Raw genomic sequence first — 24,447 nt, 5'->3', positions numbered from 1 at the left:
GTCTGAAATCTATCAAATTTGACGTGAACAAAGCTCTAATGTGTTTTATCTCTGATTAATAAGTAACCCATTGTCTATTTAAAAAATGTGGAAAGTGCATTCAAATACCAATATGAATATTGATAATATCTAACCCCACCATGCACTAGTAAAAACTGTAATTATGTTTCCACCAATTATCATCTATACACATGTGTACATGTAAACAAAAATACTGTGCATGCATTGAATAGATTTAACTTAACTGGAATGTATTAATTTATTGTAGGTGTGTAACCAGACTTAGTGTCTGAAAGCTACATCCATCTAGTAGCTCACAGGTCTGTAGGTCAGAAGACTGGTCCAGCATGACCTTATTCTCTGCTCAAGGTCTCACAAAGCTAGAATCGAGGTGCCCATGTTGGCTCCACTGAGGTCTCACGTGGATGATCTAGATAAAAATCTGCTTCCAAGATCATTCTTGCTGCTGGCAGAAGTCATTTCCTTGTGGCCATTGAACCGCAGTCCCCATTTCCTTGATGACTGTCAGTTGGGGATATTCTTAGCTCCTGGGGGCTAGTCCACTTGCCTGCCATGTGGCCTCCTTCTTCCATCCAGCAATGGCACATTGAAGGCTTCCTGTGCTTTGAATCTCTGACTTGCCCTACTCTAAACAGCAGGAGAAAATTCTCTGATTTTACAGGGCTTGACTAATTAGGTCAGGCCTATACTGATCATCTCCCTTTTGCCATATAACAGAACATAATCGTGGATCATAATGTGTCTGGTCTTATGACTCTAGTCTTCCGTCCAGTATTCTTGTCATATTGCCCTGTGGTGTCCCTTCTACCTTAAAGTTAATGGGAAACTGCTCCTCCAGTGTCAAACTGAATGATAAATTAAGAGGATAGGAAGGCAGATGCAGTTATAGGAAATGGTATGGTGATTTATTTTTCCTTTTCCCCAGCTCTCACATGTAACTCATCCCACAACTCAGAACTGGCCCAAAGCTCATAGGTTATGGGGATATATTTCAGCTCTTGCTGCTACCTTTCCACAAGGTCTCAATGGCAGTAATGCCCTTTGGTTTAGGTCAATGTCATCTACTCTCTGGGAGGGAGGGGGCAAATAGCCAGACCTGTTATGTGCTGAAGTCCTACTATCTCCCATAGGCACTTGACAGGTTTTCTCACTTATCCCTCGGGACAGTACTCTGAAGAAGATAATGTGGTGTGTCTTATTTCACAGATGACCAAGCTCCTTCTCAAAGGGACTAAGACCCTCTCCAGAGAAGTGGCAGAAATGGAATGTGATTCCATTCTTGCCCTCCCCACAATAAAACCAGCAGCTTCCCATTTGGAAGATGATAGTTTTACATTTCCCTAGTATTGTCCCCTAAAGGTACTCACTCAATAACCCCTCATGTTGAGGAAGATGATAGTGGAGATGAAATCTTGTTTTCTGGCCCATGAAACCTAGCTGTGAAGTTACATGTACCGGCAGGTCCTTAGGGTCCCTCTTAGGCCCACTTCTTTTGTCTGAATGTTTGTGTCTCCCACACATTTATATGTTGAAACCTAATAATCTTTAGGAGGTAGTTAGGCCATGAAGGCAGAGCCCTCATAAATGGGATTAGTGTCCTTATCAGAGGCCTGAGAGAACCTGTTTGCCACTTCACCATGTGAGGATGCAGCAAGAAGTTGTCATTTATGATGCAGACGGAGTCTTTACCACACTACAAATATTCTGGCATCTTGATCTTGGACTTCCTAGCCTCCAGAACTTTGAGTAATACATTTCTGTTGTTTACAAATTACCCACTTTCAGGTATTTTGTTATGGCAGCTCAAGTGCACTGAGGCACCCACTGACCCCACTCCACTGACATCAGACCTGGGCATGTGACTAGATGTGGCCAATGAGCTATGAAGGGAAATGGAGTGTGCCCCTCCCAAGCAGAAGTGATAAGGGCCATCTAGGAGTCCCACCAGCACACTTTGACCTTCTGCCTCAGCAATGTCCCAGATTTCCTATGAGATAGTTTAATTCATTTAATCCTTCAGCAGCACTAGAACATGAGAACTTATATGATGGCAGAAATGCTTGGAAAGAGACAAGCCAAATGATTTATACCCAAAATTGGCCGGCTAGAAGATCCCCTCAACTCACATGCCCTAACACCAAGTCTACAGACTTGGTGTTACCAGGTCTGTATACCAGGAGAAGGTATATGTTTTACCCACATCACACAGAAAGCAGTTTGTCAGGCTCTGGAAGCGACATCTTCTGCCTTTCACTCCATGGCTCTCTCCAGAAGACCCATCCTCATGCTCTGCTCTTCCCTGGGCATGTGTCTTTATGGAGCCACAGGAACAACCCAGATAACCAGTCAATGGCCACTCCTGATGTTCACTCTCCAAGGGGGGCCCAAAGAGGTCAGGAAAGGTACACTGATTCTAAGGAAATGGGGTGACATTTCCCCATGCCACCTACAATGCACGATGCCACAACACAGAAGAGGCACCAACTCTTACATATAATGTGGGTCTGTGTGAGTTTATTTTTCTTTCTGTTGCCTTGCTTTCAGAAGCTCTTTAGAACACAATTATGCTGCTTAGCACTATGTAGTTTAGGTTAAAGTCATCTCAGAAGCAGAAGTTAGAAAGGGGGATGGAAAGAAAACTAACACTTCAAGGGCCTACGATGGGCCAGACACTGTGTTAGGCACTTCACATACTGTTTCTCTAAGTCCTTACAACTGTTCTGTAAGTTAGGTATCAATATTCCCTGCTTAAACTTATTCCTCCCCAGAAGCAGGCTCTCCTAAGGCTAATGGAGGTTAAATATATTTTACAAGGACACACGCCCAATAAGAGGCAGCATGGTTATTTGAATCCAGGGTGGTCAGACCCCAACCTTGGGTTCCACCATGAACCTTTGCAGATAGGTGTGGGTAGTAACATTTGCCCTGTTCTAGAGCAGGTTTTCTCAACCTCAGCACTATTGACATTTTGGGCTGGAGAGTTCTTTGCTGTGGGGGCTGTCCTAGGCATTGGGGGATGTTCAGCAGCCTCCTTGGCCACTAATCATAAGATTCCAGTAGCACCCCCAGGTGTGACTACCAAAAATGTCTCTAGACATTTCCATGTCCCTGGAGCTAAGGAGCATAATTGCTCCTGTATGGGAATCACTGCTTTAGATATAAATTGCTCATAGGTATTTGAATTCACGGGTCTGGACCCCTGAAGAAATTTCTGTAATAAAGATATGGTTTGAGGGCTTCTGGAGCCTGGCATATAATAGACATTCCATACATATTTGTTAAATAAATGCATATGGCATACAGAATTGAGAGTCTCCAGTCTTTTTCATTCTTACATGAGTTTCTCAAACTGAAGTATAGTCGTTTTTATAAACTTTATCAAAATCTGCAGTTTCAACCAAAATTTAGAGCTTAGCTTTTGTTCCCCTTTATTAAACGCATGTTTTAAATGGTAAAACATGTAGAAATTGGTTATATGAGCAGCAAGTAAAGCCAGACCCAAAAGGAGTTTCAACGTCAAGACAGATGAACAAAAAGCATGAAGGTCCACCCTAGCCTACATTTCTATGCTGGACACCATGTTCAGTACTTTAATGACATTAATGTATTTGAGCTTCGTAACAGCTCTTTAAGGAATTATCCCCATTTATGGATCAGGACCTCAAGGTATAGAAACGTTAAGAAACTTGTCCAGGACCACATGGCTAGTAGGGGGCAGAGGCAGTACCCTAGCCCAGACTGTATGGTGTCAAAGCACATTGGTATTAACCACAATGGTATCCTACCACACAGCAACATATATCTGCAGAGCCTCAGCCAGGGCCAAACACTCTGGGAGTTTTTGTTTAACTAATTGAACTGAATGTAGTGACTGAGTGTAAGAATTCTGGTGAGATTGCAGCATGACTGTTAAATACATCAGAAATTTTTTAAGAATCAGACAGAGAAATAAGCACATATTACATTATATATTACCTTAAGCATCATTTTTGTATTGTAGAATGTTTAGGATGATATAATTGAGATAGGGATGAAAGACCACCCATTTATATGTAACTGGTGTGTGTACATTCCTGCTTCCTTTTTTTTTTTTTTCCCTGTCAGCAGCAGAGAAGCAAGAGAACTTGATGTTGGTTATATCCTTCAAGGTACAGAGATACAAGATCCCACAAAAGAATAAAGCAAAATAACGATGCTGACAAACAGAATACTGTAATGGGAGGCATGAAATCTGGGTCCCTGGGCTATATCAACAACATTCTTACTTTATAACACTGAGTAAGTCACTCTACCCATCCTTACTTCCATTAGAAACAGGAATAATAAATAAAATAAAATAAAACAAGAATGACGGCCATTCAGAAGAAGCATAATGAAGAGACTCTTTCTCTGTTTTATACTAAAACAAATTACAAGGCAAGAACAATTAAAACCAATATAACAATATATAATTTAATGAAATAAAATAGAAAGCCCACTGAGAGAGTGACCAAAGCATTTATAAATGTTTATTATGATAAAAGTGGCATTTTCAAATCACTGGGCAAAGAAAAATAATTTTTATTATTATTTTTAACACATATTCAAAAGAAAATGGAGTTGTATTTTCATCCTCACAGCATATTACATAGGACATGTCAAATGATAAAAGTATTAAGATTGTATATTAAGATTCCAATATTTATTTATTTATTTTTGGATTAAAATTTTAATTTCTAGCATATACAAAGGTAGAAAAGATAGCTTAATGAACACCCATATGCCCACCAGCAAGTTGCAACATCTAGTAACATTCTGCCATTTTTAAAACTCTCTCCAACCCTTTTGTGTGTGTGTGTGTTTGTGTGTGTCTGTGTGTGTTTTCTAGAGTATTTTAAAGCAGAGCTCAAACATTGTCTTTTTACTCATAATAGTTTCGCATGCATCAGAGAAACATTAAAAAATCAAATTATGAGTTAAAGCAAGCTTGTCCAATCCGTGACCCGCAGGCCTCATGTGGCCCAGGATGGCTTTGAATGCTGCTCAACACAAATTCGTAAACTTTCCAATATTTAATAGCAAACAACCCTCTATTGAGCCTATACCTACAAAACATTTGAGAAGCTCACATGTGCAGTTTGAATTGGTTCATTTGAATTGTGAGGTTTGCCTGATCAGTGTAGATGTCCTTTATAGTGTAGAGGAGTGCAATTAAACTCATATCACATTATCATATTTTGTAGATCAGTCCTAAAGAAAGGACCTGCTTGAATTCATTGCATTGTTTCTATCACAGTTTGAAATATCTCAAAGACCATAGATTCCATTCAAGAGATTTTTGTATGACTAAACCTACTGGTGGCAAAGGTAGTTGGCTGTTCAAGGAACTAATGTTTTCTTCTCAACTTCCACTTTAAAGATAGAGAATTGTTTTTATCAATATCTAGTGCCTCATAGCTCATTCGTTCATTCCTTCATTCACGTAATAAACAAACCTTTAGTAGAGGCTAAGTGCTCAGTTTTTCACATTGTAGGATGGTTGTGAAGTTTTATGATGACTATTAATCAATTGTGTCCTTTGATGCTGCAACCATATTGTGTTAAAGGGTGCACAGAATGTCTATTAAAAGGAAAAAAAGAAGAAATGTCTTCCTTAGCTACTTTTTGTTCCAACCATGCTACTTCACAGAATAATCCTGTCTAGGGAGGTCCTACTGAATATAAAGTGACAGACCATTCAGCAACTGATTGCTTCTGTTACTAGTTTAAGATAAAAACACAATTTTATTATTTTCTTTGCTTTTCACAAGACTTATTTGATGCAGTCATTTTTAAAAGACAGTATGGTGTCTGGATGTAAACTGACTCTTTGCATTGCCAATAATATATGTAACAGCCATCCAAGATCTGCGACTTCCCTTGACCTCCGGAAAACAAAACATTTCTCATCCCCTTATACATTTTCTTCTTCGAGATGGAGTTTTGCTCTTGTTGCCTAGGTTGGAGTGCAGTGGCACCATCTTGTCTCACTGCAACCTCCACCTCCTGGGTTCAAGCTGTTCTCCTGCCCCAGCCTCCTGAGTAGCTGGGATTACAGCCACCCACCACCACACCCAGCTAATTTTTGATCATTCCCTTATACACTTTCAAAGTTTGTGTGTCAGATTTCTTAGGTTCTGATTATGAAACACACACTTTCCTATCAGCCTCCCAACACCTTGGGAGATTATATCCCTTAATCAACTTGATGAGAAAAGGTTCTGGATTGCTTAAATATCTCATTTACTTGGGCGATTACTGTGAATTTTAGCTCATATTTACATCTTCTCATTTACGATATTTTGTAATTCCTAGACTAATATGCGTTCATGAAATTCGACTTTGTATCTTGCCCCAATAATTCACCCCTACAGAAGTTCCATTTATCTCATTTTATTTTATTTTGAAAGTCTCACTCTGTTGCCTAGGCTGGAGTGCAGTGGCACGATCTCGGCTCACTGGAACCTCCACCTCCTGGGTTCAAGTGATTCTCGTGCCTCAGCCACCTGAGTGGTTGAGATTACAGTCATGCGCTACCACACCTGGCTAATTTTTGTATTTGTAGTAGAAAGGGGTTTTGCTATGTTGCCAAGCTGGTCTCAAACTCCTGGCCTCAAGTGATCCACCTCAGCCCCCCAAAGTGCTGGGATTACAGGCGTGAGCCACTACACCCGGCCCGAGAAGCTCCATTTAATTGATATTTCCTTCATGGGTATATTCTCAACTTTTTGTGTAACAAATGCTTCCTCATCAGATCTTCTCCTTAAGGTTGTATGTTTTATTACATAAGTAGTATTTGTTTACCAAAGAAAAATTAGAGAAATAAGATAAAAAGATAATAAAACACTCTAGTTCCTCCACTAGCTATAAACCTATTAGATATTTTATATGTCATTCCAGTTTTTCTCTTTTCATGCATTTTCAAAACGAAGATCATATTTTAGTACATATAGATCTCTTCGATTACTTTAAACTAATGCAGAATATCCCATACTATGGAACTACTGTAAGCTATTTAATCTCCTATTTGTGGATATACTGAATATTTCTAGTTTCAAAAATACAAACATTGGTACAATTAACATATTTATACAACATTTGTGCCCACTTTTATGTATTTTTTTCTGTAGGATAAATATCTATTAATTTCTCATTCAAAAATATGAACATTTTAATAGATATTGGTAAATGACCATTAGAAGAGGTTACACCAAATTATTCTCCTTTACCTCCAGCAGTTGATGAGATTGCCTGATTCTCTACAACAGCGGTTTTCAAATTTGACTGCTCATTAGTATTACCTAGGGAACGTTTTAAAAATTATCAAGGCCCAAGTTCCTCTCCAGACCAATTAAATAAGCATCTTTGGGAGCGGATCCTGGGCATGACTAGGTTCTAAAAGCTCTCCAGGTGATTCTAATGCAACCAGGGTTAAGAATCACTGTTCTACATCTTCACCAATGATGAAAAATGTTCTATTCAGACTTAGAAATTCAAATTCTAGAAATGTTTCCTAGGGGAACCTTTGCACAAATGGACATGTGTACAGTGGAGGCCTATGCTTTTGGCAGGCAGAAAATACTGCCAAGGAAGTTGAGAACTCTGGCATCAAAATAAAAAAAATGATACATTTGGGACTTGTATTCAAAACTACTATTTACTCTTGCCTGACTGCCATGTGTGTGACACACTTCTTCAAAAATACAATTTACAAAAGTTTACAAACTTTATTTGAAGGTATTAGCTAGAGCTTTTAATAAATTATGTGAAACCTGAGTACGGGAATCTTTTGAGTAACATGAATAGATTTCCATCAACTAAAAAAATCAGTAGATAGTAATACCGTCAGTGTTAGGAATATGCCGAAGGGCAACTCAACCATTAGATGCAGATTCTTTTTAAAGATGGATGGATGAATGGATATTGATAGAAGTGGTCACAGCAATTTTTAACAGGGGGAACTTTTTTCCAAACACACTCTTACACATAATCCCAAAGCTAAGTTGTTTTGATTGAGAGTAGTGGGAAGCACATAGATCCAACCCACTCAGCTTCCCCTGAACCTCTGTAGTGCCTTTTGAAGCATTTCCTGGGAATCCTAAGATTCCAAGAAAGGCAGATTGAAAACCATGGACCTGGGGTAGAGCATTCCAATCACATGCTAGAAATAGGTTACAGGTGTGCTGAAGATACTGCTTCCCTCAGTGCTCACAGTAGTTGCAGGTGGGAATGGGGCAGCTGGAGTCCTTGAGGCTGATGCCTTTAAGGGGGAACAGATGTGTCTGTTTATCCCATGCAAATACTCTTTTTCTGAGTGTGTTAGGACATGATGAAGATGGAAAAGCACTGATCTTGAGTACAAAAATATTCAATATATAGCCACGGCTATAAAGCGATGATCCTGGTGTCCTTGTATAACTCACAAACTGGTTCTGAATATGGTTATAGTGATGGATATGGTAATTATCCTGATTTGATCATTATACAATGCACCCATGCATTGAAACATCATACTGTACCCATAAATATACACAATTATAATGTGTCAATCATAAATATAAAATTAATACAAACTGGTTCTAAAGGCAATTTCAATGATTTGAACAATTGCAGCCCAAGTGTATGGCTTTCCAGAAGGCCATTATAAAAGTATTCATGTAGGTCGGGTGCAGTGGCTCACGTCTGTAATCCCAGCACTTTGGGAGGCCGAGGTGGGTGGATCACCTAAGGTCAGGAGTTCGAGACCAGCCTGATCAACATGGCAAAACCCCGTATCTACTAAAAATACAAAAATTAGCCGGGTGCGGTGGTGAGCATCTGTAATCCCAACTACTCGGGAGGCCAAGGCAGGAGAATCACCTGAACCCAGGAGGTGGAGGTTGCAGTGAGCCGGGATCATGCCATTGCATTCCAGCCTGGGCCACAGAGTAAGATTCCATCTCAAAAAAAAAAAAGAAGTATTCGATGTTTGTTAAGGAGTGCAATTTAACTCATATCACATTATCATATTTTGTAGAATCAAGATGGTTCTAATGAAAGATTAATTCTTTGTATCCTTAAACTACAATAGCACAGCTACACATAAAAGCTACATAATAAAGCATGGGCCTAGTGGAGCACACTTTCTCCAGTGCAATTTCCCATTAAAATGACATTTTGTTATCAACAAGGAGAGGGAATAGCACTCTTTCCTAATTCAAAGCAGAGCACCTGGAAACACATTATTGCTTTCTGCATTACTCCTCTTTCCTGTTCATTGCTAACATACTAGGCATTTTGTTTGTTCCTAACATTTTAGAGCTTTCCACAAAGGACCTAACTGGGCCTTAGGGAGTAGCCAGTCTCTCCCTCCTACATGGAATATTAACATCTTCTGGAGAAGAAAAATATTTCTATCCAAGTCTTTTATATTTTGCTTTATTTTGGATATCACAACCTGAGAACAGCCTAGTTTTGTTTGCTAAATGAGGTGTTCAACATACACAACAAATAGCTGTTCCAGTTTGCAAGTTTCTGCAGTTCTCTTCTCCTTCAGGGAAACCCTAGCAACGACCATTGAGAGGCACATGGCACCTTTAGGAGAGAGGTGGCCAGAGCTCCTTTCAGAAGAGCTGCTGACACAAGATGGCACACTGTCGAGCTGAAAGTAGGTGTCCAGAGATAAGCTAAAATCTTAAAGCAAAATGTGCATGTTGCTCTTGAAGACTTTTATCAACTCACAATTAATTATGATACTTCTCTGAAGCTTATTTTATAAAATGACCAACTCTGAAGAAATAGAAGTACATTTATGTTATCTTCATAAAACTGTAACTGGAAAGCATTTGTGCTTGTCTCATTAATAAGCCCCATTTTGTTTTGAGCTGTAGTTGTGTGTACATATCACTTGCAAGTCTAGTTACTATGGCTGTTGCCTGAGTGTTGGTCCATAACAGAGTTCAGGGCCTGAACTCTGTAACAGAATGTCAGCACAGCTAAACTCTTCATTCTTGTTTTAAATCTAGTTCCCAAGGCATAAAATGATACAACTTTTCTAGTTGTCAGTTGGTGATAATTGCAAGGGCCTCCAGATCACGTGGGAAGGACAGCAATGAGGAGGCATAAAGAAAATAGGCAAAGTGACACAGATGTATATATACTCCTCTCCTCCACCCACTAAGTAATGGGGTCCATCTTCACATACCTACAATTAACCCAATGGAATATAAAGGTGCGATTCAATTGTCACATCCATAATATGTAGTATTATGTAACCTTTAAAATGTTGTTATAAAAATAACAATGAGATGATTTTGTCTATGAGTAGCAAAACTTAAAAACAGTGATACCAAGTGTTGGCAAGTATATGAAGAAATAGACATTCATGATCCATGAGATGAGGCTGGTGAGATTCATTTTGAAGGTTAGGCAATATACATAAATATTTGTAAATATCCATGACAAGAAGAAAAGCAGTCTGACATCTAAGAGCTGGCCCAGCACTCACAGCTAGGCCTTGATGTTCTCTCATTGAATTGAAACAATTTCACAGAACATTAACATCGGACCAGGCTACTCCATGAATGTCATGTATCAAGACAAAAGCAAGACTACTCTGTAATCATGTATTAACACAGAAAATCATTGTCCCAATTATAAAAATGATGAAATAACCCCCCCCCCCCATTTCTGGCTAATATTAGTGACTGCTGCTTCTTTACCCATCACAACTTTGGTCTTCCTCACCTATAGAATAAGATTTAAATACCAAATCATAGAATTATTCATGTTTACCAGATCCTGTAAGTGTTCATCATCAGGGAACGGATTAAATAACATGTAACACAAACACATAACAGAATATATGCAGCTGCTAAAAAAGCATGTTGCATGAAAACTACACAATGCTGCTTAGAGAAATAAAGGAGACTTAAATAAGTGGAGAGAGATTTTATTCATGGGTCAGAAGATTCAATATTGTTAGATGTCATTCCAAAGATATGAAAGCCTATGTCCATAAAAACACTTGTACACAAATGCTCATAGCTGCTTTACTTATAATGGCCAAACTCTGAACAGCCCAAATGTCCATCAACAAGTGAATGGATAAATAAACTGTGGTAAAGCCATATGGTGGAATACTACTTGGCAATAAAAAGCAATGAAATAGTGAGACACATGATATGGATGAATCTCAAATAATTACACTAAGTGAAATAAGCCAGATCCCCTCCCGACCAAAGAGTACATGCTGTATGAGTCCATTTATACACAATTACAGGAAATGAAAACAATTCTATTTTGTCAGAAAACGACCCATGGTTGCCTGGGTTAGGGGCACAGGGAGAGAGAGGAGGGAGGGATTACAAAGGGGCATTAAGAAGCTTTTGGGGAGGCTGGGCATGGTGGCTCACGCCTGTAATCCTGGCACTCAGGGAGACCAAGGTGGGTAGATCACTTGAGACCAGGAGTTCAAGACCAGCCTGGCCAACATGGTGAAACCCTGTCTCTACTAAAAATACAAAAAAAAAAAAAAAAAATTAGTCGCATGTGGTGGCATGCATCTGTAGTCCCAGCTGCTCAGGAGGCTAAGGCACGAGAATCACTTGAACCTGGGAAGCAGAGGTTGCAGTGGGCCGAGATTGCGCCACTGTACTCCAGCCTGGGTGACAGAGCAAGACTCTGTCTCAAAAAAAAAAAGTAGCTTTGGTGGGTGATGAATGTGTTTACAATTTTGATTGTGGTTATGGTTTTGTGTGTATATACATTCCAAAAGTGATCACACTGTATACTTTCAACATGCAGCTTAATGTATGGCAATTATATTTCTATAAAGTTATTAGATAAAAAGCATGTGACAGATCTATATAATACTAAATTGAAAAGATAAGTGTTAAGAGGAAAAGGCAAGTCTCAATACTGTGTTCCTATTTTTGCAAAAGAATGTGTATATTGTATGTTATGAGAATATGCAATAAAGGATTACAACACTATATACCAACTGTTAACATGGGAAAAATATTAAGTGATTCAAAAATATGTTGTAGAGGCATATTTATTGACATGCAAAGATGTTTACAGTATACAAGTGGGGGGAAGCAAGTTACAAACATTTACAGTATGATCTTGTTTTAGTTTCTTAACTGGCAGAAAATCTCAAAGCATGTAACTCCGTATTTTCACAGATAGAAACTTTCATATCAGCTTAGACCAGGGATTATAATTCCCACCCTGAGTCTTAGAGAACTCAGCCATAGCCTAAATGTCCTGGGAATGCTTTCTGGTCCATACCAACTCCCAAGAATCACTATCTTGTAGGTTGACACAGCAACCTCTTCTAGCTTTCCTGTTTTGTGTTGTTGAAGCTGCAATTCTGGGTCTAAATTTCTCTAATTAAGTCTATTTTGTGTGTTAGCTGGCACAAATGCAGAAATGCCCAGGCTTGCCTACTAGTAAAAGATAAAGCCCCTTGGCCTTCCATATGACACACAGGAGAATAAATCATAAATTGTAAAAAAAAAAAAAAAAATTAAGGTATGATTTCGCAAGCAGGAAAAAAGCAATTACCTTTTAAATTCAGGGTATAAAATGATTTCAGCTCTTTGGGAAAGAAAAAACACAAATGGATAGAAAAAGATACAAAGGACATCTAACAAGTTTCCCCTGCTGATGACTCCAAATCTACATCCTACTCATTGAACAAAGTTTTGGGCTCCTACTATTTTCGACACTGCCAGATAAAATCCATCTATTTACCTCAGAATTTTCTCCTGACCTCCAGCCAGATGTAGCCAAATGTCTAATGGACACATGAATTTGGAGGAAGTTAAGAATTGTAACACCTGGCATGGACATGATCCATTGCAAAATTAAACCATTCAAACCAGTCTCTTGAGCTTTGAAGGCCCCCCCCACCTCAAAATGTCCTTCAGGAAGACTGTAAAGCAGTGTGGTGAGATGGGTTCTGGTGTCAGACAAAACAGCTATGCCACCTTCCTGCTGTGGGAATCTAGGAAAAGGTATTTAACCTCTCTAATTCTCATTGGAGGGTACCCAGAATAATGAGTTCTAATAAAAATATAAGTAACTAACTCACAAGATCACTGTGAGAAGACGAAAAAAACTTGTAAAATATGGTGCCAACACAGTGTTTGACATAGAATAGGCACTCACAAAACGTTTCCTGCCTTCTCTTTTGTGAGATAACTTTGATGTAAACGAAACAGCCTAACAATTTAAGAGTTATGAATGTAGTAGCAAAATTAAAATTGAACAAATAATACATTTTGTCTGAGATTCTGAGTCATTTCTGTGTTGCGGAACAAGTATCTGATACAGCTGGAACAGGAGAAAAATAGTAGTTTCTCTTACATTAAATAGCCTATAGGAACTCCTGCCTCCTTTATGTAGAGTGCGCACATTTGGCCATGAGCATGCACGTGCACACACAGAGACACGCACACTCACACACACTCTCTCTCTAGGTACTGTTATCTTTGTGTGTGTGTATGCCTTACTTCTGTAACTAGATTACAAACTCAAGGATATTTTCTTTTTTGCCATTTTAAGCCACAGATGTATCTAAGCAGATACTAATGAACAAGTTAGCTTACTTAAAACGAACTGGTTTGCTATCTTAAGTAAAATGTTAAAAATATACCAATCTAGACCAGATAAAAATCAAACATTTTCAGCCCAAGGTATAATATTCATTTGATACCCCCAAAATAGTCTAGCTCAAACCTAGAGCCTGTCACAGGTGACTTTGTGTTAAAGATGCAGTGTATAATGTGTACACTGTAATGTACAGCCTGCTAGAGTTTGAAGATGGCTTAAAATGTTCTATCTCTGGCTCATTTTACATTGTTTCAATAATCTCTTTAACTTCCCTGAAAATGGCCATGAGTGTATTATAACTCAAGTGATCAACAACTACAATTGAGCCTTTTCTGATATGCTCCTTTATGTTAATAAATATGGCCACACCACTAACAAGATTGGCTTTTGCCTCTTTCTGGTTAAAGATGAGTTTTAATGCTGCCAATGCCTTCATATTGATCATGTCTCTGGCTGCAGTTGGATTTTCAGACATATTTAAAAGTAGTTTCAAAACAAGATTTCTGGTTTTGCAATTTCCTGAGGACAGCAAATGGAAAAGCTCTGAAAAGTAATTGGCAACAATGTAGTGATGGACAAAATCAGTAGTCAGTTGTCCTAGTATCTTTAATCCAGATTGCTGTCCCGGTGAGTTCAAAGGAAATGACATGGTTTCTTTACACATATGCTTAACATGTAATTCAATTTTGCGTTGTCTTTCATCCCCAGAAGGAGGATTCAGAGTAATTACAGTCTTTTTTCTCATTTCAGGGGAAGGAAAACTGAGCAAGCTTTCAATAAGTGTCACTACACCTACTTCGTTAATAAACTCTTGGGCAAATGGGTGAACATTATGGACACCCATTGCAATCCGTGCTATTTTATGAATAAGAGGATCAGTAGTTGACTTAAGTAAGCTAACAAGTTTTTCAAATTCCTCAGAATCCATATAGCATTCCATTTTGCAAGGACAAGCAAATGGCTTAATCCCATTTACCTCCCTGATCCTGATTTGACGTCTAATCTCATCTATGGTCTGGATGCAGGGGTCAGAATCAAAACGACACTCAGGGATAGGCTGTGAGCATGAGCGAGTGTTCCTAGAAGGGCGGCAAGCTGTTGCCACAGGCAAAGAACAGGCATTTTCTTCAGCGGAGGCCAGAACAATATATGAAGGAGGGCTTGCCTCAGATGGTGCCTGGGATCTAAATCCTAACACGGCTGGAGTTACAGCAGGGGCATTGGGCCAGATAGTTACCTCAGACCAGTCCTTGGGCCTATTTTTTTCATTAATTTCATACACAGGCTGAGGCTTAACTATCCTGCTCACAGGTTTAGGATTAGGGTCAAAACTAGTATCATCTCCTTCCCAAAACCAGTTCCCAATAACATTCTCTTCCTCCTCCTCCTCAGCCCCTGACCTAGGTTTGCAATCGGCCCCAGCCGCAGGCTCCAACTCCTCAGCACAGACCTGGGCACCAATTTCAGGTTTATCATTCTTAGTGCTGAAACTATTACCAGCCTCTTCTCCATTCCAGAACCAGGAATTGATAGTGGCCTCTTCCCCAGCCCAGAACCAGGCATCAGTACCAGCCTCATTTTTACATGTGGAGCTGGTGGACTCATTCCCAGCCTTGGGACTGAAATCTCCCATGGCTTTGCCCAGAGTCTTAGGCTCTGACAGAGCTCCTTCCTTCGTCTCAGCAACAACCTTGTTCTTAGACACTGCCTTCATCTCTGCTACTGCATCTGTCTTAGACCCTGTCTTGGCTTTTGCTTTGCCCCTGGTCTTGGCTACAGGCCTAACAACAACAGTAGCCTCCCTCTCTGCTCCAGCTTTAGCTTGTATAGCAGCCTTTTTTTCAGTTTTGGCCTGGGCTCTTGTCTTATTCTTAGTCCCAGCCATGGTTGAAGCCCAGTTATATGGCCCTGTCCAGTCTTGGCCTTGGTTCTCAATGTGTCCTAGGTCGAAGTCTTAACACTCTTTCACTGGGTCGGGGAAAAACTTGGTAGCAAGAATTAGAGTCAACTGTCAGTTCTGCAGTCACAAAGTTCTCTTTCCAAACATACAGCCTCTGTCAATGATACAGAGGGCAGAGGCACGCTCGGGCTGGGGGAGAATGATTGTTCCCAAGTGCAGACCTGCTGAAGGTGATGGTCTTCCAACAATCCAAAGCCACCACAGCCACCAGTGGAGATGGACCTGAGGTTGAAAAAAGAAACTGGCTTTGAGTCTTGTCTAACTGTGCTTCTCTATGCAAACAGCCACACAGAAGGACATAGGAGAGTAGAAATGAATTGTGTAGAAGTGGATTAATAAAAAACTCTGCTACTTAATTTTATACCTTGCACACTGCTACTAATGCTCAACAATGTCCTGCCCAAGCACTGTCATTCTTTCACTCTGCATCAAACAGGAACAAAGATGGCAGGTAAGCTTGCTGAGGTGAGAAAGGCTAAAGGGGTGCCCAGTCTCTTTGGACCCATGCTAGTAGGTCCACCACTAAAATATATACCACTAGACCTCATAGGTGTATTCAGGCAGCACTCACACCAACCTGCACTGATCTAGTGCAATTTTGCCTCCTTCCCTGTTTGCAGTGTTGATATGCCCTATAGTTAACTCATGGGCAGGCCTATGGACAAAAATACAGATGGGATTGGAGTTCTGAGTATTTGGTTGACAGACCTACACTCTAATCTCTAAACCCAATTTCTGCCTTTCCAAATCTAGGGCTTTGGTTATATAACACTTCTGGCCTCCTAGTACTCCTTGTGGCTTATCTTCCCATTTCCTGCCCCAATATCTACCAATTACCTCATAGGCATAATCCTGGCTCACCCCACCCCATCACTTGTACACAAATGTGAGGTCAGAGGTGACCAGAAAGATGGAAGACAGTGGCACCAAGATATGATCTGGTCTAACCCACTTGGCAACAGCCTTTCCATAACCCCAACCAACGGGGGTGCTCACACATAAACCTACCTTGAATCCAAATGAATAGTTTTTGTTCTTTCTTAATTAACTTCCAAGTGAACAGCTACATACAGATCTCTACAGGAACCTAGAAAGAAACAGACCTAAGGATAGAAAGGAAGGCAGAGGAAAGAAAACAGAAGAGACTAAGATGATCTAATGCCTATAACAAGGGTTATAACATATGCTTTTGAATATTCAAGGCTATGTTAAATGTCTCCCACCTGTCTGCTCTTCCTCAATGATTCCCTAATCACCCCAAGACCTGCAGCCTGATTATACCTCCTGCCAACTTTGAAGTCAGTCATTTTCCCAATAGAAGTTACAGCTCCTTTTCTGAACCAAAAAAAATGAGGTGCAGAAATAGGTAGTGGAACATAGGCAACTGTACTTACAAGGCAGGCAGGGAACATAATGGAGACTGTTATTTTAATACCATCTGTGCATGTCCCTCCCCTTCCCTATGCATACCTAGATCCTACTTTATTCACCACCTATGTCAGCCTGCTCATACAGCAGGGGTTCTCAGGAGATGCTATCCTTCCCACCAAAGAAGAGTCACGCCCTACAAAAAGAAGGCGGAGCAACTAGCAAAAAATAACCACAAGAGACTATGTTAACAATGGTAGAAAAATAGCAGGTTAATGGACAGATTCCCAGAATTCGGATTCTAACACCTCCTTTTTGAGAATCAGAAACTAAGTAAATAAAGTCTCCCAACTCTCATAGCTCCTCAGATATCCACTATCAGAAATGCCATGAATTCTTCTGTGGGACTATTTCTGTACCAAAATGAGAGGGTCTGTGAGGAGTGGCTGGAGATGGAGTTTTGGTTTCCAGAACCATAAATTGAAGAAGCAGATTGACTTCAAATGTTCTAAATTGACCCTTCAAAAAGATTACCCCTCTACTCGGAACCACATTCTCACACATCATTACATTACTTAAAGTGGATCAGCATGTTGAGAAAACAGATCCTGAACAAGAAAGGTGGAAAAATACTACCCTGTTATTTACATGGACCACTGTTGTGAAATTCGACCAAGTCCACACCCTGTTTGCTTGCACAAAACTGGATGTGGGGATCTAAATATGTAAGGCAATAAAACAGTGCGGTATTATAAAAGGCGGTTAAACATTTCATTTTAGTGTCTTCATAATTCACCCACTCAAAGTTCCACTTTTGGAGAACCCAACAGACCTACCACGCAGACAGGAGACTTTGACAACCACCTGGAGCCTGTGGGAAGGGACAGCACCCAAGACACGGGGTCCCACAGGCCCCTTTCCGGAATCAGGGCCCCGAGTAGCGAACGCGGCCCACCTCTCGTGGGCTGGGCACAGAGCTGGGACGCCGGCTCCCACCGGCCTTCCCGGGCGCCCCCCACAATGGCTCCCGCTCCTCCATTTCTCCCGCAGGAGCTCCCCCACAGCCCTTTCCGGGCACAGACACCGTCGAGGGCGGGGCGCCGGCGCCTGCAAAGCTGGCTTGGAGGCGGTCAGCGCGGTTCTCCTCCAGACGATCTGACGGTGCCTCTCAAGCCAGCCCCTCAGCCCTTGGCCTGGCCCGGCCTGCACCGGTCACCGCCTCCCCATCGCCAGGGGTCTCGAGCACTGCGCACCTCTCTCCGGCGACCGGCTCCGACCGGATCGTCTCCTCCTTGCCAGGATGTCAGGGTCGGCAGGGCAGGCTGCCAGCCGGTCCACCCTGGCGGACCACCCCAAGCTTACGCACCCCCACTTGCCTTCAGAGGCCCAGGGCCCAGGTCGTCGACCTCCCCCTCCTCTCCTCAGCTCTCCTCTGGCGGCTCCTCAGTTGGATTCTCACCGCTTTCCCCGCTATCCGAATGGCAAAGACGCGTCCCGCCCCCCACGCCTCTGCACCAAACTAGGCAGGGGCTGCGCAGGATGCTGCAAGAACCGCTCTCTCCGCGAGGGTGTCGGGAAGGGGGGCGGAGGGATACGGCGCGAAAGTGCTCGACGCCCCCTCTCAGGCCCACCTTAGTTCCGACCCAGAGGTGGGCGGGGCCATGACAAGCCCCAGCCTGGGCCTGCGGGTTGGCACCAGGCTGCCTCAGGAGGACCCCGCGGACCCTAACTTGGCGACCACCACCACCACATTTCTGGCGTTGCTATAATATAGGGACGGGCGGGCGGCTGGGGACCCGGGCAGGGGACAGGATCAGGAGGTTAGGAAGAGCCGCGCTGGAGGGAGCAGCGGATGGATACCAAACCGCCCCTTGGTGTGTCTGCACCCCCGCCCCAACTCCCCAACCAGGGACTGCTGGGTGTCTGCCCCCTCCCTCTCCCCAGCCCTCTCACTCCCCTTCCTGGAAGTTAATGGGAGAGGGGGTGTCAGCACTGCAGTCTGGGAGGGGTGAGGCGATTTCAGGCCAAACAAGCTTGGGCCTCTAGGGTGGTCCTCTTGTGCGTTTCTTTCCCAGCTTCATGGAGCCACGCAGGGGAGGAAGGTACACCTGCTCTTAAGTGAATTCTGGGGCAGGGGGCTCCCATCAAGGCCTCACCACTGCCCCTCTTCTAACAGAAGGTAGACCTAGACCTCTAACCCTAGGAAACCAACCACTGGTCTGTACCAGACTCATTTCTTTCTGCCACGCCGCTTTTTCTCATTTCAAATGGTGGCTCACGTTGGCATTGCGCCGTCCCCACAGTTGCCCCCAAAAGAGGGCCTTTCCCTGTCAGGACTCGCAGGAGGTCATAACAGTCCTCTCTCTTTGATGGCACCAGGTAGGGATGGTCTCGGCGCCTCTCCACTGTTCTGTGAGGAGAGGGGACCACTATTCGCGCACTTCCTCAAGGCAGATCCCAGATCCCAGCTGCGCTCCTCAACTCCTCCTTTTCTCCCAGCCTTGCACCCTGCCTAATGCATGCATGTGCTTTTTTCTTCTGAATATATATATATATATATTTTACTCTCCCTTCCAAGCGATGGGGAGTTTGACTTGTTAGACTGGAAGTTTCCTGAATGAAAGTACCCTTTTGGTATTGTTCACCACTGTATTCTCAGCACATTGTAGACGGTATAGTCAGTCAAGGGTTGAAGGAGGTGAGGGGCTACTGAGTCATGACAATTCCATGGTACCCTCTGTGGTTTGCAGATCAATGCTAATTCATAGGTGTGTCTTTGCTGCCTGTAACCCCAGGACTTAGCCCAGAGTATGCCACCCACAGCTGCTTTCTGTATGGTTTTTCAGTGTTGGAAGGAGCAAGAGAGGAAGACAGAGATTGTGAAGCAACTCCTAAAAGTACCAATACCTACATTTTAAAATATAGAGCACAAAGAGGCAGAAAAATATGATCATTTTCCTGGTCATTTGTATTCCCTTTGTGGATGCCTCAATCTGACACACCAATATATGTGACTTAGGAGATACTAGTCATACTAAGAGAAACAGGAGTTTCAATTGCATGTCACACTACTTTTTGATGAATCACTTTAGGATATGATTCTTAACATTTGTGTGTTCTTATTGGCTTTGTCCTTTAAGCTTAATAGTATTAAAACTTTAACACATTGTCTTAAATACGAAGGACATAGGCCTGCAGATTCTGATGTGAGAGTTTTATTTCTCCAGTATAATGCTTTAAGTAAATATATGCAAGAATATTAAAATGCATAATTTCTTTTAATAGCAATCAATTGTAAATAATGTAAATGAAACCACCTTTGCAAAAATTATAACAATGAGAAAATTATGGCAGTGAAGGAGATCTGATCTGGCTAACACCTGTCTTGCCTTTGGCCTTCAAGCTGCCCTTAATTATTCCTGGGCTTATAAGCTAACTTTGGGAGACATTTACTTTACAGTTTAAATGATAATAGCCATTCCCCAAAACTTAACCAAATGCCTTTGTAAAGCTAATAATGAAACCACCAGGCTAGGAGGATGGAACAGGCTGTCCTGCTAAGGTGTAGACATAAAGGATTGACAGCCGTTATTCTGGAGGTTACAACATATGCAACGTCCCCAATTATTCCTGCAGATAACATCACTATTGTAGAACCTAAGATTGGCCTTTTGAGGTATCTTTTCAGATTTCTTGCATGTCTGGCTCCACCTCGACCCACCAACTGCTCCTGAGGCCCCATCCAGAAGTGACTCAGCACATAGGAGGACCATTTCCCACACCCCTATGATTGCACCCCCAACCAATCAGCACCAAGTACCCATTGCCTAGCCACCCCCATGATTTCCCCCAAACTACCTTTGAAAAACCCTAGCCCCCAAATTCTTCAGGAGATTGAGTTAAGACAGGACTCCATCTCCCATTTGGCGTGGCCAGCACCACATCAATTAAACTCTTTCTTTACTGCAATGCCATGGTCTCCTTGAATTGATTTTGTTTGTGCAGCTGGCAGGAAGAACCCACCGGGCGGTTACATAAATGACCATCAATAGGGAAAGGATTAAACTAAGTATGATAAATTTATTTTATAAAGTACTATTCTACCCTACTATGATATCAAAAAGAAGTAGCTCTATATATACCAAAATGGAAATAACTCAAAATACAAAGTGAAAATGCAAGTTGTACAATAATACATATGGTTTATGGAAAGTGTGCATTATAAGTATATATCTATTACGAAAGGAAAATAAATCTCAGGATCCTAAAATCGCTAAGCCAAAGAGAAAAGTAAAGCTGGGAACTGCTTAGGGCAAATCTGCCTACCATTCTATTCCTAAAAAAAGATAGTTACTAAGATAAAAAAAAAAAAAAAAAGCTACATACATCCCTCACCATTTTTCCACAAGGAAATTCCCTGTGGACAAAGGACAGACAGAGCTCAAAGTCACCCGTCTGCTCACTGAGATAAATGCATATGTGATTGCCTCCTTTGGAGAGGCTAATCAGAAACTCAAAAGAATACAACTATTTATCTCTTATCTTCCTTTGACCTGGAAGCCCCTTCCCCTCTTGGAGTTGTCCTGCCTTTCTGGACAGAACCAATGTGCATCTTACATGTATTAATGGATGTCTCATCTCTCCCTAAAATTTACAAAACCAAGCTGTGCCCCGACCACAATGGGCACATGTTGTCAAGACCTCTTGAGGCTGTGTCACAGAAGCATCCTTAACCTTGACAAAATAAACTTCCTCAATTGACTGAGACTTGTCTCAGATATTTGGGGTTCATATTTTGGTAACCACAAAGGGATTCTGAGTGGAGGTGCCCCTGACCTTCACGAATCTCCTATGGGTGCTTGGTACCAGCTTGAGCTATCTTTATGGCTCAAACCAATAGGACAACTTGCAGAGGCCTGGAAGCCCCTCTCCAGAGAATCCCTGATCTCCCAAAATTTGGTCGAGAACTAAAGTTTAGTTTGCTGTACAACTCCTTTATTTTTTTGGAGTTTTACTTGCTTCCAACAAGGAAAGCAGGGTCTGCAAAGTGTCTCAAGTACTGACCTTAGATTTTTCAACAGTGATGTTATTCCCAGGAGCAATTTGGGGAGGTTCAGACTCTTGCAGCCGGAGGCTGTGTGGCCCCTAAACCATAATTTTTAATCTTGTAGCTAATTTGTTAGGCCTACAAAGGCAGACTGGTCCCCAGGCAAGAAGGTCCCCCTCGACCCCGCCCCCCGACTGGGAAAGGGCTATTATCAATTTTGTTTCAGAGTTAAACTATAAACTAAATTCCTTCCCAAGGTTAGTTTGGCCTACACCCAGGAATGAACAAGGACAGCTTAAAGTTTAGAAGCAAGATGGAGTTGGTAAGGTCTGATCTCTTTCACTGTCATAATTTCATCAGCTATAATTTTTGCAAAGGTGGTTTCATTAGCACACTGAGATGGACAAGAATGATGAGGGCAATAGCAAGCATGCCTTCATTTATTCCTTCTCCAATGACCTTTCTTTCTATAAATTTCTGACCTATATTATTGTACCTTTTCCCTGAAGAACTTCTTTTTAACATCTCTTGCAGGGCAGGTCTGCTGGTGATGAATATCCTGAGTTCTTGTTTGTCTGAGAAATTATTTCTCCTTCATGTTTAAAGATAATTTTACTAATCACAGAGGTCTAGGTTGGTAGTATTTCTTTCAATATTTTAAATATTACAGCCCACTCTCTTCTTTACTTGCATGGTTTCTGCACTGTAATTCTTATCCTTGTTCCTCTGTAGGTAAGGGGTTTTGTTTTGTTTTGTTTTGTTTTTCAGTATTTTCTCTTTGTCTTTCTTCAGTTTGCATATGATATGCCTATGTTACAGGGAGTTAAGACAGGCATGATTGGGGCAGAAGAGGGCTCTCCCCCCACCCACTAGGACTGTCAGAAGATGATTTAGCAATTATTGCATTGCCTCTCTAAAATTGAAAAATTGGCAGTTGGTGCCAGGGAGAGGCCATTTCCTAATGGCCCACACCTATTGCACTAAAGTGTTAATTGAATGCAGGCACGAGGGTGAAGCAACTTCCCAGGCATATGCATTAAGAGACAAAATAGCAGAGTATGACCTTCTGGGAGCACTCCACTGGAAAAGGAAAGAAAGCCTCAGATGGGCATGCATATAACTTTCTAAATACACTGTGCATGCTCACTTCCTAAGGATAAGGAGGGCACCTTGCATGCAGGCAGCCCACACTAACGGAAGCATCATGGGAAAAGGGCCAGCCTATAAAGTCCTAGGATTGAGATTAAACAGTGCACTTGTCCTTCAAGTCGCCTGCTTGGGTCTCTTTCAAGCATGCTTTCATTTCTATCCTGTTCTAAAGCCTTTTAAAATAAACTTCCACTCTTGCTCTGAAACTTGCCTTGGTCTCTTTTTCTGCCTTATGCCCCTCAGTCAAATTCTTTCTTCTGAGGAGGCAAGAATTGAGGTTGCTGCAGACCCATACAGATTCACCAATGGTAACTCGGACACTTGTTACCCTTAACATATTAGGTACCATGAGACTCGGTTATTTGCCACCGGTAACATATTGGCCATGTGACTCAGATGTTAAGAGATATCTATGCCTTGCCTTCTTTGGTTGGAGGCATCCAACCCCCGTGTGCAGTTTTTTCTTTTCTTTTCTTTCTTTCTTCTTTCTTTCCTTCCTTTCTTTTTCTTTTCTTCTCTTTCTTTTTCTTGTGATCAATTCTGCTATTAATACATTCTTTAGTATGCAGCTCCAAAATTTCTGCCTGATTATTTTTAATTATTTTCAATGTCTTTGTTAAATTTATGATAGAATTTTGAATTCCTTCTCTGTGGTATCCTGAATTTCATTAAGTTTCCTCAAAACAGCTATTTCAACTTCTCTGTCTGAAAGGTCACACATCTCTGTTTTTCCAAGATTGGTCCCTGGTGCCTTATTTAGTTTGTCTGGTGAGATTATGCTTCCCTGGCTGCTCTTGATGCTTGTTGATGTTGGTTGATTTTTGGACATTGAAAAGTTATGTATTTATTGTACTCTTCACAATCTGGGGAAGGCTTTACAGGTATTTTAAGGGACTTGGGCCCCAAGCTCTATAACACTGTGGTTCTTGCAGACTCGTGGAAGTAACACTTGTTGGTCTTGGTTAAGATTCGGAAGAATTCCCTGGATCACCAGGCAGAGACTCTTGTTCTCTTCCTTTACATTCTCCCAATCAATCAATCAATCGATCTCTCTCTCTCTGTCAGTCTCTCTCTCTCTCTCCATAAGTGACTCTGCTTTTTGTGGTTGATTTCTCAGCTCACCCTAATGGGTGGCTTGCAGGGGTGGGAAGGACCTTAGGGTCCACACCAAGTAGGTCAGAAGCATTAAATGGCCCTCCTAGATAGGAGGCTTATGAGAGTGGTGAGGCTGAGGCCTAAAAACCATGCAATGTCTGGGATTTCCTCTGCTTTTTCGTTCCAACTAAAA

The 24,447-nt window shown here is 41.7% G+C and overlaps 1 protein-coding gene across 9 annotated transcripts in view; it reads right to left on the bottom strand.

Moving 5' to 3' along the window:
• Positions 1 to 12,055: 12,055 nt before the first annotated feature.
• Positions 12,056 to 24,447, bottom strand: part of GPRASP3 (G protein-coupled receptor associated sorting protein family member 3) — a 32,206-nt gene continuing 19,814 nt past the window's right edge. For 4 of the 9 annotated variants that reach the window (XM_055376673.2, XM_055376675.2, XM_063703202.1 and 1 more), the window contains exon 3: positions 12,056 to 15,817. In XM_055376673.2, coding sequence (XP_055232648.1) covers positions 13,877 to 15,520 — 1,644 coding nt within the window. In that variant the 5' untranslated portion in view covers positions 15,521 to 15,817 and the 3' untranslated portion in view covers positions 12,056 to 13,876. The other 5 variants (XM_019019325.4, XM_004064561.5, XM_055376672.2 and 2 more) reach the window with 3 other exon arrangements.

Source organism: Gorilla gorilla, chromosome X (assembly GCF_029281585.2).
Source record: "Gorilla gorilla gorilla isolate KB3781 chromosome X, NHGRI_mGorGor1-v2.1_pri, whole genome shotgun sequence".
In the NCBI taxonomy this organism is placed as follows: Eukaryota; Metazoa; Chordata; class Mammalia; order Primates; family Hominidae; genus Gorilla; species Gorilla gorilla.
This window is presented reverse-complemented; position numbering and strand designations above follow the sequence as displayed.